The sequence below is a fragment of the Galendromus occidentalis genome, unplaced genomic scaffold (assembly GCF_000255335.2).
Source record: "Galendromus occidentalis unplaced genomic scaffold, Mocc_1.1 scf7180000077428, whole genome shotgun sequence".
NCBI lineage: Eukaryota > Metazoa > Arthropoda > Arachnida > Mesostigmata > Phytoseiidae > Galendromus > Galendromus occidentalis.
This window is the reverse complement of record NW_003805416.1, coordinates 576,710-592,016: the sequence shown is the minus strand read 5'-3', so window position 1 is coordinate 592,016 and position 15,307 is coordinate 576,710. Positions and strand designations below refer to the sequence as shown.

General features: G+C 50.9%; 3 protein-coding genes across 3 annotated transcripts in view; 1 reads left to right on the top strand and 2 right to left on the bottom strand.

The window, feature by feature from the left end:
- Positions 1-259: 259 nt before the first annotated feature.
- Positions 260-11,513, bottom strand: LOC100906882 (beta-1,4-N-acetylgalactosaminyltransferase bre-4). Its single transcript, XM_003742677.1, has 2 exons — positions 11,328-11,513; positions 260-1,443 (listed from the first exon to the last, which is right to left on the bottom strand). The coding sequence occupies exon 2, from the start codon at positions 1,403-1,405 to the stop codon at positions 260-262; it is 1,146 nt and encodes a 381-aa protein (XP_003742725.1). The 5' UTR covers positions 1,406-1,443; positions 11,328-11,513.
- LOC100906740 (CDP-diacylglycerol--glycerol-3-phosphate 3-phosphatidyltransferase, mitochondrial) lies at positions 8,667-14,284 on the top strand. The gene is made up of 8 exons (XM_003742676.3): positions 8,667-8,706; positions 8,822-8,903; positions 12,255-12,378; positions 12,459-12,591; positions 12,675-12,897; positions 13,010-13,526; positions 13,610-13,791; positions 13,880-14,284. Exons 1-8 carry the CDS (start codon positions 8,667-8,669, stop codon positions 14,073-14,075), a joined length of 1,497 nt encoding a protein of 498 aa, XP_003742724.2. The 3' UTR covers positions 14,076-14,284.
- Positions 14,285-14,459: 175 nt separating this feature from the next.
- LOC100906592 (prestin-like) overlaps positions 14,460-15,307 on the bottom strand; it is a 1,907-nt gene continuing 1,059 nt past the window's right edge. Inside the window, 3 exon segments of the mRNA XM_029111273.1 lie at positions 14,460-14,802; positions 14,804-14,913; positions 15,022-15,307. The exon segment at positions 15,022-15,307 is cut by the window's right edge and continues 321 nt beyond it. Coding sequence (XP_028967106.1) covers positions 14,460-14,802; positions 14,804-14,913; positions 15,022-15,307 — 739 coding nt within the window.

Genomic DNA, 15,307 nt, shown 5'->3' with positions numbered 1-15,307 from the left:
TCCTCGGAAGCTCACGGACCTACGCCGTCGACGTGGAGTTCTTGGGTTATTTTGATCGAAGGATCTACCAACCAATCCATCAATCAATATTCCGGATGAGCGACCGTTCGATCGATCCACGGAGGGACAGACCAAGAGATGGGTCGACCAGTCAATGGGTCCACCCTCCCGACCGGAGAGTTCTTCGGAAACCCGAACCAGGCCGATGCGACTTGTAAGTGTGGCGAGTAGTGGGAATCGAATTTCCCCTAACACTCATCTATCCTTTCTTGCCTTTGGGCTCCAACACATCGACCAAGATCCACGTGTAGAGCTTCTTGAAAACAATATTAAGTACGTGGTATTTGCAGCTATTGATACCGTCGGTACGGTAACGGAGTCGTCCGCGCCGCAAATTTTTATACCGATCTGGATTTGGTTTGTCTTTTCTGTGCTTGAGCATTTTATAACGTGCGATCGATGAAGGATAGCGCGTGATCTTCAATTTGTAGTAACGAATACGAGCGCTCATATCGTCGTCTTCACCTCCCCAGCCCCAGAACTCGTTCGAGAAGCCGTTGACTTTCTGCATGTGCTTCCGACTGAGTGCCGAAACCCCTCCGAAAATGTTGGCGTAGGGTAGCTTGTAGCTCAGAGTGTCGACAGCCACCGACATATGGCGTGGCTGATCCGGACACGAATAGAGATTGCGATCGTCTTCCGGTATCAGGTCGACGTCGTGAAAAATATAGCAATCGAAATCCGCGATTTTATTCGCCTCCAAGTAACCGATGTTCATGAGTTTGGCTCGATTGAATCGGAAGGTTCCATTTTGCTCGACAACGAAAACCTCGTAATCCAATTGTTGGCGTTTGAGCATGGGGTGTATGTTGTGGAGGAATTTCTGTAGGTGATACTCTCGATCTCTGTAGGGGACGATAATGGCAACCTTGAATCGTGCCGCGCACTCCTCGGGATGGTGTTTACCACCCAGCTCGATATCCCGATGAAGCGCTTCGATATCCTCGAATGAGATGTCCTCGGTCAAGATCTTCATGGGCCCAACGAGACGTGGTGGAATCAGGGGACATTTCCGTAACACAGTCTCATTGACACAGAGCGCCGTAGAGTTGTCGTCGAGGTGGTGCCGTAGGATTTGGCAGGTTTCGTTTCTGAGTTTATCGCTGGCGGTGTCTTTCGAATACGATGGTTCGGTGGCATTTGTCGAATTCGTTTTCACCATCGGTATTACATTGTAAACAATTTCTGACTGCACCCACGGGAGCGTCGGTGATCTGACCATCAGAACATTTGAAGAGTATTGAATGAATAGAACCCCGATTACGAGTAGTCCCAGTAATTTGAAGAAATGATGCATCCGCCATGAGGTATCCTCCTCGACCCCGAGCGGCCGGTACGATTTCATCGCCGCTCCGTGCAAGTAGGCGGGACATCCAAATTCACCTGAAAGGAGAATCGAGAGGAAATATTAATGCTCCACACTTTGAATCATCTAATGTACATTCCGTCGATCATCATTCTCATCGGGAGGACTCGATCAAAGAAGATCTCTGTGTCGCGGGATTTGTACATCAAAGCACAGTTTTTTCTTCACAGTCTCAGACTCTGATGCTCGATAGAATCATCTGATCACGTGTGCGAGCTCAAAGCAAGAAATCTTGCGGAACTGTCAACGACGTCTGTCGTCAGAGCTGTCCCGTCGTAAACGACTCTGCTTTATGATCAGCCCGAATCCCAGGAGATCCACAGAACGACACGAATAGCTTCTCGCTGCCGATTAAAGCGTCGTGAAGCGGCGATTTCCCGATAACATGGTTACGGGGCAAGTCAATCGGAGTGCAATAAAACGTATTCATGGAGTCGAGGAGAATTTCCCCGGGATGAGCTCCCGAAGCGTGAAGCCGGGCGCTACGTGGAAGTGCTGCGAAGCTCTCTGAGTAGCAATGACTCATAAGGTTGCCAAGTCGGCATTGACGCCGACGGCCTAAAAATACGTGAATGATCTTCCGGAGACTCACGAATATCTTCAGCACAAGAACTCGCATGAGCGGACAGACGAATGCTGATGGATGAGTTGCGCTCCCGAATGTTCGAGGGTCTCCCGAATTCCGGCTCGAAAACACTCCGGAGAGCCTGAGGAGATTGACAGCGGCACAGATAGTTGGCTCGAATAAGCGGGGAGACCCGTCACAGTTGAGAGACCAGTCTCACACCCAACAGTCTCTTGGTGTTCACGTCACGAGAACGATGATCAGCTCTGAGATATCTTCGACGACAAATAGCTTGGTGGTGCACTGGTTTAGCGGCTGACGATTCGCTCTCCTCAAAGCGATGATGCCACAGCGAACCTCTATTCCGAGCATAACGGCCGCAGAATCGATGCATCAATTGTGGTTCGCCCGGTGATTTGTTCGGGGCCTCTCCCACAGTCTCTGGCTTTTGCTCTTGCAGCATTGTAGAAAGTATCATATTTTGGGAGCATCTCCCGACGATTTCGCACAGCATGTCTGCATCATTCCGAGTTCTCGGAGAGCGGCTTAGCGTCCGGATTGCGCGGTGAGGAAGACCTCGTCCCGAGTTTCCAATAGTAATTGTTCCTCTATATAAGCTCCCGGAGCGCGGCGAGAAAAAAACCTATAGGACATTCCCGGAGCGCGTGGCCATCCGCTGGCCGCACGCAAGGCACTCGTCCACATGATCGGCGGTTTCGCCGCTTGTCGTGGTCCGAGAAGCCGCGGCAGAGCCGGACTCGACAACGCGGGATCATCGGGTCTCTTCGGGTATGTATATCTATCCGACTGTGGTTCTGCCCAAAACATTCTCGTTCCCCCTTTATGGGTGCGCTTGGATGAGCTGTTCAATCTCGTTCGGAATTCACGAAACTCGGCGAGCTCCCGGGCCAGAATAAGTTCGAGGGTTCATGGCAGATGTTCCGGAATCGAGCTTCTCTGGACTACAGCTGCTCGCGCAGTTACCAGTTACAACCGCCGCGGTCGATGCAGAGCAGTCTAGCTCGGTCGGAAGACAATCTCCATGTGCTGCGGGTCGTTTGATCAGCATTACCGCAAGCTGATTCAGAAAATCCTTGACCCATTAACTGGAGTACCGCGAGGAGCCGGAACGGTGATCTTGGAAATATACGCCCCGGAATATCTACGACTGATACCTTAATCAAGCGTCTCGTGTTCCGATGGTCGTGTTTGGCTCACTCAGACCTATCGCTCAACGAATATACGAGAGATTCTTGCTCCAGCGAGCTATCAATGTCTTGACGTGAATAGTGTCGGTAGTGGAGAATACGCGTTCGTTTCTGCAGGTGCAATAGCCTTGCAGCCGGAGCTCAGCATTCCATACGACCCGGAATCCGGATTATAGAATATTAATTCAATATTTCATTACGATATTCATTCTTCTCCCCGAAAGTGCGCTCTCAGCCCCTTACCCCATCTCGGATCGGACCTCGTAACACCATCCCCTTATTGATATGGGAACGCACAGTGAAAAGAGAATTAGCGATTAGCTTCTTTGGCGTCAGAGTCCGCACGACTGCTCAGCCGAATCGCCCGTCGACAGTTCCGACAACAAGGTCCAGCAAGTACCTACCGTAGGCTCGGTAGATTGATAATGGCCGCCGAGGTCAGCCTGCGAGCTTCCTCTTCCCGATGGATGCGAGTTGAGCGTAACCGAAGCAGAGAATAGCAGATCATGATCCACACGACCGATATCGATAGCACCTAGATGCGTGAAGCTATCTCGCCTGTGCGTGTTGCCCGCCTTCGATCGATCGGAACCGGTGGAGTCCTCATCCGAGACAAGCTCTGACTTAGTAGACTCGCGAGGCTCAAGGATCGCCCGGATAATGGCCGTCGGCTGTTCCGGCCATCGACCGTCCGCGAGAGGCGTTTCACATTTCACTGTCCGCATCTCGATTATGATTCACGTCTCGTCGGGTGTACGACGCCAAAGTGCAACGCTCTCCGAAGGGGAACATCGCCGAGAAGCGAAAAAAAAATTTCCTCTCACTCCATACGACGCTGACACGGCTCGGGGTACCGGAGGCCCGGGACCGACCAGGACGCCCGACCTCGCTCGATACGAGCTGGGCAAGCGGCGCGTATAATGGAATGGCCGGCTTCTGTGAGCGGCTACTGTGGTGCTGTAATGTTTCCGTCTAACACCCAGCGAACTCCCCGAGAGCGGTCACGGACCGGGGCGTCTGTCCTTGGGGCGAATCCACGAGTGTACGCTTCATGCCCGATGCTCAGCTTGCGCGGTAGGCGGTCATCGCTTGTTTATCCCGAGCTCGGACTCGTTGACCTCGCTACAGCCCAATGCTGTAAGCCGCGGCTCGAGCTGCCTTCATCTTATCGTCGCGCAGCGTCTTGTCTTCAGACAGCCGCCAATTCATCTATTCTGCGACACAACCCGAACATTCGTCGGATAATTAATTCAGCGCAGCCGAGACATTCACTCTCATGGTCAGTTGGTGTCAAGAAACATCGAAGAGCTGCTCCGATTCCCCTGACCGGACCCATCAAAGCCGGATTCGGTCGTGTCCGAGGATACGGCTGGCTCGAAATTGGATTAGCTGGGCGAGTTGAGAATCTCAACTGTAGGAATTTTCGGAGGCGAATTCGCGTCGGCTATGACAGTTCGGAAGTAAGGACCTGCCCAGCCTCCAGGTGTCCTTAGGAGAGGTCTGTAGCCGCTCGCGTGACTGCATCAAACAACGTGTCATGGCGGAGATACTGCGCCCGCATTTACACTACTCGGACACGCCATGCTATTAATGTGAAACCATTCTAGTTCCGTGAATGGTTGCTGATCCGTCTTATCGACCCGCGGAAGACTCACGTCGGCCCCAGGCGGGGCGGAGCCCCCCGCGAATACTCCGACGACCTTGGAGGTCGGGATTCCCACTAAAAAGTTCCGTCGGAACGAGCACAGGGGAGGGAGGGATTTGCCCTGGTGCACCGAGTCTCTGGAAATGTTCAACGAGGACGCGGGGTTCCCTGATCCTTGAGCGGGAGACCGAATGGGATGATCCAACCAATCGGGATCATGCTCACAATCCATAGGCATGCTCGCACGAATCGTTCGAGGAACTGCTGATCATCAAACATGAACATCAACGCGACACAATCGTCGACACCTTCTCCTCAATTATTTCACCCATATCCATCATTGTTTGTGCTCACAATGGTGCTTTATTAAAATAATAATAATTCATCGTCTCATTGCAGTAATGGAATTCGCCGACTGAGACAACAGGGATGACCTCGACTTCCAGGCGTTAGCGAACAATGAGAGATCGTGAGAGGGCGCGTGACCGGCACGCAGCAATCAACTTAACCAGCAAGACGTCGGATATCCACATACTCCGTGTAGGGAGCGATCCACGCTGGAGTCGATAAGCGGAGAAAACGCCAAATTCATTTCCCACAGGATCTACGGTAACGAGCTTCAATTTCGATGAAGCTTGCTGAGCAGGGAGATAAACATATAACAACAAGAGCAGCCATTCGGATTCCGAAGCCACGGATGCACCGAAAACCAACGTTTTTCTAGCTGTGTCTCCCGCGGGTGTTTTCCGGTATTGTTTTCACAGCGTTCTTCAGAATCGGACGCCTTTGTTTATTCTCGACTCGGTATGTGGTCACGATTCTTCCGAAGCTGTGTTTGCTTACTATTAAATTGTTGGTTAATAAAGCTGACAGCGTTCGCGGCCTTGCCGGCAACAGCTGTTTCTCGGTGCTCGGTATGGGGAGCCACGGTTCCACAACGGATAGCACCCGAGCCGAACGCTGTTCTGTTCCTTAGTTGGATGCGAGAAGTTTCCGAAAGTATTCTCTCAAGCGGATACCTATGACGTGGTCATCGAAACTCGCGTGTACAGAACTTGACGAATCCAGAACACGACTCAAGTTTCAATCCTCGTGGCATCGTGACCTAGGGAGTTTCTACAAAGTTCACGGAGCCAAGAGAAATCAATCTGAGATCCACGGACGGTGACAGCGTTCGAACAGCTCGTTTCAACAGGCTGGAGCCGAGCTGAACAATCCATCAGAGAGCGGATTTTGTTCGGCTCGAGTGTCAATTCGTTACACGCGGTGGATCGTGTATCCCTCTCAGTTGATCACTTCGAATCGACTGGAAAGCTCGGAAAACTAGCGAAAAACGCCAGCCTTCTAACGGACTCTGAAGCCTTTCCGCACTCCGATATCTGAGACCTCGTTCAGATGTTCTGTGCGACTCCGGTGTGGTCCGTCTCAAAAACTGTAGGCACCGACACCTGTCTCGCAAAATTTTAGCTCCACTTCGAGTGCCGGTCGGAGCTTCTGACCGCCCACGCTGTTTATAAACACAGCGCTTCGATCTGGATAATAGCTTACCATCTGCTCCAAGAGAATCGGAACGAATCGAAGCTGAAGCGCTCCGAATTGAGGGCGGGAAAGTCGTTCTAAGTCCTCACGACAACCGGTTTTGCGAAAATTCCGCAGTTCCTCCGATAGCTCTCTTCTCTACGCCATGGCGAGTAATGATTCAGGAAGATTAGGCGAGAAATCTGACAGATATGAGAGACTTAATCAGCTTTTCGTTTTGATCCGAAAAAGCCGAAGTCGACTCGACTCCTGCTAATTATTGATCTATCCGAAACATCCTCAAATCGGCTGCATTTCCAGTCGTCAAGTCCGAGAGAGAGCTTGCCGTTGAACTTCCTCCTTGAAAAAACGATTTCTCCGTATATTCCGCCGCTGACGTCTCCATTCTCCGAAGCTTCAAGGCAATCGAAGTGCGAAAAGTTTACAATTCTGTCCTTCTGAATAGTGAACGATCATTTTTTCCTGAGGACATCACAACAATGAAACCAACGGCTAGATTCGATCGGAGAACGTGCCGCGAAAGCGGAAAATTGCCTCTCGGAGTCACTGGAATCCGACATGGATTCCGCGCACAGCGTTCGAGTCCACGTCATATTTGTCCACGAAAGCGTTGCATTCAGGCCCGCGCTCGCCGACTGAGCGTGATGAATGAGCGAAAAAAAAACACATACGCCTGAGCGAGCTTCCTCTCGGACGAATTAGGGTGGCTAGCCGGCCGGCCGGACGGACGTAGAGTGACGGTAGGTCGTCGCGATAAGAAACCCTGCTAGTATTGGCAGCTTACACTCGCGTCGTATCAAACACTCTGATCGACGACTTGATCTACACGCCGACCGGTGCCGACTCGCTTGACCACCATGCTGGTGCTCTGAGACGACAAAGAACGCATGCAGGGGGAATTCACTTCTCTCTGAGCGCGCCCGGCAGACCCATGGGTGCGAATATCTCCGATCGTGAGTTCCTGCGCCTTCAAAAAAAGATTTATTCCACCCTAAGACTAATGACGCATTCGTTGGACCAGCACAACCCGTCTCTCACAGCGGGTCGATGCAGCCCTGTCAGACGGACTCGTTTGACAGAGGCTTCGACGATAACGACTGACTGAGTGAGAAAGTCCGGCTTCAGAATGAGTCGCGGAGGGCTCAAACCTCAGCACAAAGAACAAATAATTGTTCAAAACATCTCCGAAAAAGGTCTTCGGTTTTTCAGCAGAGCGATCCTTGCATCCTGGCGCGAAATGATGGAGCGCGCACCGCGGACACGTAGAAAATTCAATGGTTGGGAGGCGCGCATCGTTTTCCCTCTTGAGCATTGATATCGAATGACTCGATAATTCCATAGATTCATCGACCGTCATTGGAATATCACGGTGGTCCTCCAACGAAAGCGCGGCAGATAGTACGCTCCTCCAAGAAAAGAAGGTTAGCCGACGATGGCGTGATGCGGTACGCCGAACGACGTCAAAAGACGACCGCAGAAGGTGTGTGGCAAGCTCGACCATCCTGCCTGATACACCAGGGGAGATGTTGAGGTATCGAACGGGATATTCCCCGAGCGCGGCGGATCCATGGTCCAGTCGATTATTTTTTTCGCAGAGGGTAGATCCGCCGGAGGTCGAACTCAAGATTTCTCCCGGAAGAAAGCTGCTCCCGAGATCAATTGCTTGAAATGATCCGGCAGCGCGAAAACATGAAGGAAGACGACCTCCATAATAATTCACATGCCGACTAAACCTTCGCGCGTACGGAGACTAGAGCTTCTTCTCACTCCCCGCGGATAAATGGAAATTCGGCTACGGTTCGAAAACCCACGATTTGTGTCAATAGCTTTCCATATAAAATGATGCGACTATCAGACGCAAAATTCTGCGGCGGGAGCCCGTTCCAGCCATCTGAAGCGTCATCGTGAAGCGAGAATCGCTTGCGACTGACAAAGCTTCGAGAAACGTCTCTTCAGCAGCATACTCAATTTTGATTCGATTTCGACCGCTCCCGTCCGAGCAGCTCGGCGCGGAACGAGAAGGAGTTCTTCCGACGGAAAGCCGACCGTTGGGGAATGGACCCTCTTAAGTGAGCGGTGAGAGCGGGTATGTCGATGAATGGGCCCTCGATGGAATAGCTCTGCAAAAGTTCATTCTTTTCGAGCCGATGTTCCCACAGAACTTCCACAAAGCAAAAATTTTCCCCAATCGACAAAGCAGGCGACTTCAATACGGAGCGTACCTCATGTTTAGTCGAGAAATCTCTTCCAACCACAACCTTCGCGCGATAAGCCTGCGTGTCGATGCCGAATAATATAGCCTATCATCAGCAGGTCGGTGATCGTACGTAAGTCATGCGTAGCAGAAATGAATGTGGGTTCGCGGAGCAGAATAAGTGATCAACAATTCTGTCTTTGGAATTCAAAATTCCAAAATCAACGCTTGAATTTTCCTCCAGGCTCGGAGCTCGCAGTCTACGAGGACCGATCAGCAGACAGTATTCGTCTCGTGGAGTACCATGAGATGGCTTGGCTTTGCCAGTAAGAAGCTATGCAAGCATGGAAAAACCCCCATCGACCATCATGACATTTTCCATCCACCTAATCTTCCACATCGGTATTGAATTCGCAAGCTGAACTCGGAAGTTCGCCCAGGGACCCTCGCATGACATCTCGAAAGCGTTTGACTAATTGGCTCGGGGACAGAATTCGGTTCGAGCAATATTCGATACACGAGGCTTTACATTCGGTAGGCCTCGATCTCCCATCCAATGGCTTACGATTGACATTTTATTCATTGCGTGTCAAGTCTGGCAAAACAATCGGTAACTCAGGAGACCACGTCCACGCGACTGTCAGAAGTCAAAAGAAAGATTCAGAATGAAGTTCGCGATGGAGGAAAAAACCGCTGTGTAGCCGATTCGCGAAAAATCCTCTCCGTCCTGGGAGCGACGATCTGCTACTTCGAAGATCACTGTTCGTCTTCCTCGTCAATGAAAACAAGCAATGATGCGTACTACGTCGCCGAACCATCGAACGCACGAAGCTGACAGAAACGAGCAGCCTTCCAACGCATCGAACTCTAAAATAAAAACACGAAATCGAAGCGGTAGCTGGCATGCCGATACCGTCTTCGTAATTCACGCTGCGAACAGTGACCAAGCAAGCGCATTCGTGTCCAACGAGTAGCTGTCCGGCGTTCAATCTGACCCTTTTGAGTGATCGAGTTCTGAACGGGAAGAAAAGGCCATCTCCCATCAGATCTATCGTGTCAGGTCGGAGGAGGGGTCCGATGACGTTCCATGCCCGTCCGCGACAAGAAGCGCTCCCTCCTCTCTGTCAGTTCCTGCGAAACGTTTTCAGCGATCCCATTGAAAGACCCGTTTTCGGCTCCGGTCAGACAGAAGCCGAAAAGATAGAGAACAGTAAGTGGCTCCCGATGCTGCTGTTGCAGCCGCAGCGTGTTACCGGTCGGATGCTGCGGCATTGAGGCTAATGAAGTTCTGGAGTTTTTTGCCTGCGAAAATCCAGAAAACTAGGAGTCCAGCAACAAAGGACTCTCACAATAAGATGACAGTTCCGAGAAAATCTTGAGCAGCCACTCCGTCGAGAGGCTCCCCTCCTAGAGGAAATGATGGGGGGGACGAAGAGTTCCGTTGGAATGTAATGACTTAAATCGATCGCTCGATATTTCATCATCGGTCGATTCTATTCCGTCTTGAATGGAATAAATCCGCAGTTTCCGTGACTCGATAATCCAGCGCAGACTCCCAGAAGGCGTTCTGCTCGAAGTTGTTCGAGAATCCGTTTTGGGAAAACATTCTTAGGATCAATCCCGAGCGCACGCTCGTTCGGAGAGCGGTCTGCGTTGAGAACTTCCGCCGACAATATACGATCACATTATAATCGATTCGGTGAAAACTCGAGTATCCGAACGATGGATATCTTATGCTTTTCCATTTTCCGCATAAGATATCAGGTTCACGGTCACGGGAACTCTCTGAGATTCATCGTGATTCACCGACGAGAGTCTATCGCGGATCGAAGCCTCGGTGACATTCGGTCCAACTGCAGTGTTGCAAAATTTATGATCCTGCCACGAGTGTCCAATCCGTTCGACTCAGTGAGTGACGCTGTCAAACGGACGAATACATTGTCGAGGCACCGGTACGGCAGAGCGAATGCAAGGTTGACTCTGCTCGAATCTAGGAAGGCACTGGACACGTTTCAGGGAGCTAAAGACGGGTTACCGCTTCGATCTCCTAGTTTTCGTATTCTCTCAGATCGGAAAAATCGAACAAAAACAGGATTTCGTCATTCGACTCTCTAAGGGTCCGGCTATGACAACATTGTAGGAGCACTTCGCGGCAAATAAGTCTCCGAGAAATCGATCTGCGGAGCACCGTTCGAAACACGTCTCAGAAACGACCGGAATTGCGGAGCAGAATTCCACCTGCCAGTGAATGTGGAGGCCGAGCTTATACGCGAGCAGAAAACCGAATCACGCCAGCGGATGTTGCTGATTTGAAATTCAAATCAATTCCTCAGAATAGGGAACCTGTCAGCTTGAAATCAATTCCACGCCGAATTCTCCCGATGCGAATTAACTTTCACGCAGATTATAATCCGAAATGTGAGCTCATCGCCGCGGAAACGGCCGGCATGGCCGTTTATGACTCTAATTCTGTCACTTTCCATTTCAGCTGTTTCACTAGGTGGCTCTCTCGCTGGCTATGCCTCGGAGCAGCTCTCGGAGGGAGCTCGCGCCTCGATTCGAGAACGGGAATCCCGGATTCTAATTCGAGATCTCGATCAAATGAGAAGAGTTCCAAGAGTCTGCGTTAGGAGGCGGGGCAGAATTCTGCGTTCAAGTGGAGGAGAACTCCTGCGATAAGATGGCTTCAACGTGGGGTGCGATGTCACCCCACGGATTCATTTTGGGGAAGGTTTCCGCTTCGTACTCACCTCTCAGCGAATTCTCCTCCAATGCTTGCAGCACCGACACAAGGCACTCATTTCAACTTCTTTGAAGTCGCTTTTGTTATTGTTCAGATCTGCAGCTACCACTGCCGCCACCGACGAAAGACAGCACTTCCCACCAGACAGTGGCGGTAGTGGCTGTGCTCAGCGGCTGGAGAAGACGTAACCCTCCTTTTCGCCGGTTTCTACGGTAACCGTCCTTCCCTAAGCTGAGAGAGAGAACCGAACACAATCTTGAACACATGGCGGCTACTAATTCACAACAAACAAGCCATCATCATCACTCTGTCGCCACTTCGGCTAGCCAATATGAACCTCGGATGAGAAACACTGACGACAGCTCGGAAAGTCTTTGATATCTTCCGCCGAGGCTGCCTGCGGCTTGGATTACTCTCGGCCTCCCTCCAGCAGTGACGAGACGGAGTCCTCTCAGAATAGTCCAGCGCTATTTCCGATCTAAGATTCCGAGCTCTCGCCAGGAGTGATTCGGAGGGAATCGGGAATTTCCGGGAAAATCTAAAGCCGAGGATAACGATTCGAACCCGAGGAAAACGAGGTTCCACGAGTGTTTTTCTCGCCGCGGCTCGGGCAGTCGTCGTCTCTGGCTGAGAGACACATCAGCTGATCTAAGATGGCGGCTTCCATAAACTTCCCGCAACAATCGAATGTTGTTTCTTGAGTCCGGAATTCGCGAAACAGTTCTTCTCGCAAAGATCCTACAGATCGAAGGAATCAACCTGGACGGAAGCGCTTTTCCGGACTGCCCTGACCGCGCTGAAGCGACTCCTGTCGAGGAAGATGATCTGAACGAATGACATCGCTCGCCCGGACGAGGTTGGAGCGTGCGCGAAAGCTCCCACTGAGCTCTCAATCCGCTACGCCTGCGAGCTGCTTGTGAAGTCCAACCCAAAGCTCGAGCAGCATGGGTGTTCTCAACGAATTTCGTTGGTTGTCGAAGTTCGGTCCAGTTTTCGGGATACACGGCAAGAACGTGCAAATCATAAGCGAACCGTGTCAGTTCTACAAAACTTTGAACGTGAGTCTGCTGAGTAAGTTCCTGTGGCGAATCTCGATTTGATGTCGTCATGAGATCATTCAATCTTTCTTCGTTTTCAGTCCTTAGCGCTGGAGTCGGAGAAGCGAATCGTCTTAGCGGCATTATATCTCGGCACCGGTGCCCTCGAACAAAATTTAGTACAGAACATACGCTCAGCTATACAGAACGAACCACACAGTCTACAACTCACAGGTGAACTGGCGGTATTGCAAAGCGGAAGGCCGGAGAGCTCGAAGCAAGTCAGTCGATGATTGAAGATAAAATTCCTCTTTCAGTCCTCCTCGATTGCACTCGAGCATCTCGCGGAGCTGATGTTTCGTCGCGAACAATGTTGACCCCTCTCATCGGGGAATTCGGTCCGAGAGTCCAAGTAGCACTATATCACAGCCCGCGGCTTCGAGGTCTACTAAGATGGTTGCTCCCACAGAAATGGAATGAAATCGTCGGCCTACAGCATATTAAAGTATACGTCTTCGACAATAACGTTCTCTTGAGCGGGTGAGGAAACCGTGAGGATTCACTCGAGAGATGGACGTCGAGAATCCGTGCGATTAATCCATCATTGTCAAGAGGCTTTGTGGAGCTTGTAAGAAAGATTTTCATATTGCAGTGCCAACTTGAGCGATCAATACTTCGAGAAGCGCCAAGACCGGTACTTCTTGTTCAGAGACAGTCCGGAGTTAGCTGATTACTACACGAATCTCGTCAAGTCAATCGGTCGCGTCTCCTTCCGGCTCGATGCTTCGAACCAATTGAGTTTCACGAATGACCAAGATGTCCATCCGTACCTGCATTCATTGGGGAAATTTGTGTCTTACTCGAAACAGCTCCTGGCTGAATTCACGGAGCCCAATGATTCATTTGACACAGCAGGACCGTACGACACACATGTTTATCCTCTTGTTCAAATGAGTCAGTTACAAGTCGGGAATGACCTGATCGTCACGACGAGGCTGCTGGAATCATTTACGGAGGGGAGCCGTGTCAAACTTGCGACCGGATATTTCAACCTCATTCCCGAGTACGAGGAGCTGATCACCAATGGACGAGCTGCGTACGACATTTTGACTGCCCATCCAAAGGCGAATAGCTTCTACGAAGCTCCTGGCGCGATGTATTACATTCCGGTATGTCTTGTAACATCCCAGATGATGATGACGGAACTGTTGTGCTTCAGGATTGTCGTATAACATCGCTGTGATTCTCGAAGGCAATGTACACACTCCTGCTCAAGATGTTCTTCACGAAATCGGCGCCAGCACGGAGCCGGGTGAAGCTCTGGGAATACGAACGAAAACACTGGACCTTCCACGGCAAGGGTCTATGGTATTACGCGCCAGGACAGCTGAGACCGAATTTGACAATGATCGGCTCCCCTAACTTCGGTTTCCGGTAATTATACTAATTCTCCAGCGAGTTTCCCCCCATGAGTGATTCGCCTAGATTGCTTGTAAAACCTTATGCGCCATTCTGCCTGCAGGTCCGCTGGTCGGGATCTCGAGTCACAAGTGGTCATAGTCACTGAAAACGAGGATCTTCGCAATCGCTTGGAAGCGGAACAGGGGAATATTTTCGAACCTGCGAATAAAGTGTCCAAGCAAACTTTCGAGGAAAAGGAGCGCTCTGTACCCATGTGGCTCCATATCGTAACCAAGTTCTGCCGAAGTCTTTTCTGAATTCGTTTGTCACCAAAGCCAGTCTTAGGACGACCCTGAGGCTCCGAAAGATCATGGATCTTGTCTCAATGAAGACGTCGGTTGAATCGGAAGCGTTTTCACCGGGCGCGGACTCATCATCTTCTCCGACGATACTCTTTCAGATCATGAAACGCACCATCGGAAATGAGCTCAGAGTGCAATAAAGTCGAATCAGGGTCGAGTTCCAAGTCGTACATCGCATTATTGCCACGTATTCGTTGGAGTTATATTCTTATTCTAATATTCGTTTCGTCCAGAACATTCCGCTCATAATTCCGACGTTTCCAACTTCTCATCAGTCGGAGAATGTTTCACACGGTCACTTGAAGCACAGGCAGGCATCAATTAGTGACGTCATATCTCTCAATGCAGCAGCATGGCCATTCTCGTCTCTGACATCGACTCTGTGCTCGTATGCAGAGGTATCGGTCGCGAGGCTATCGGGCCCGAAAGTTTCATTGAATGAGGCTTGTCGTCCAATAGACGTAAGATGTCGATGATGCCTCCGATGCGATGGCTGTCATGAGAGTGCATGGCGGCGTCGTGCAGGGAGGGGAAGAACTGTGTCTCCGGTATCTCCTTCGTGACTCCTGCCTTCCTCAGAGTCGATAAAACTTTTGGGGCACAATCGGCGATGAAAATCGCGATCCCGACCGTGGTGAAGGTTTCTGCCAACTGCGGGAGAGAAGTTCTTTGCGAATTGTAGGTTCCAGATCGGATCGGATTTACGCAAGAGCTCCGATTTGAAGAAGTCCGTGTTGGCGAAGTGGAGCGGACCGCCGTATTGGAATATCTTCACTCCAGGTACTTCACGGGACTTGGAATAGCGTGATCGGTGAAAGAAGAAAGCTTCTCTCTTCCCCCCTATTCGCCAAACGCTTTCACTTGATCGAAAAATTAGGGGTCAGGCCATGGGGAATCTCACCTGGGCGTGGAGTTTCAAAGGGACGTAGTAGTCAGAGTTCGGTGTATTGCCCAAAAGGAACGTTTGCGGTGTTTGTACTTTGTAGACGAGTGTGAGCAAGGAGAAAACGACTCCGATGACGAGTCCATTGACCACATCGATGACCACGGTCGCGAAGAAAGCAACCAACCAAACATGCTGAAATCCATAACTCGAGTCGGATCTTCCTCCCAGAGAGCGAATGGAAGGCTCGGATTTTTCATTCGGTCTGAGAGCGTACCATCCATACTCACGCCGTCCATGACTG

Coding starts and splice junctions, on each gene's coding strand:
- LOC100906740 (XM_003742676.3), top strand. CDS start 8,667: ATGCCGAATAATATAGCCTATCATCAGCAGGTCGGTGATC. Junction 13,527..13,609: donor GCGCGATGTATTACATTCCG/GTATGTCTTGTA, acceptor TGATTCTCGAAG/GCAATGTACACACTCCTGCT. Junction 13,792..13,879: donor TCCCCTAACTTCGGTTTCCG/GTAATTATACTA, acceptor TTCTGCCTGCAG/GTCCGCTGGTCGGGATCTCG.
- LOC100906882 (XM_003742677.1), bottom strand. CDS start 1,405: ATGAAATCGTACCGGCCGCTCGGGGTCGAGGAGGATACCTCATGGCGG.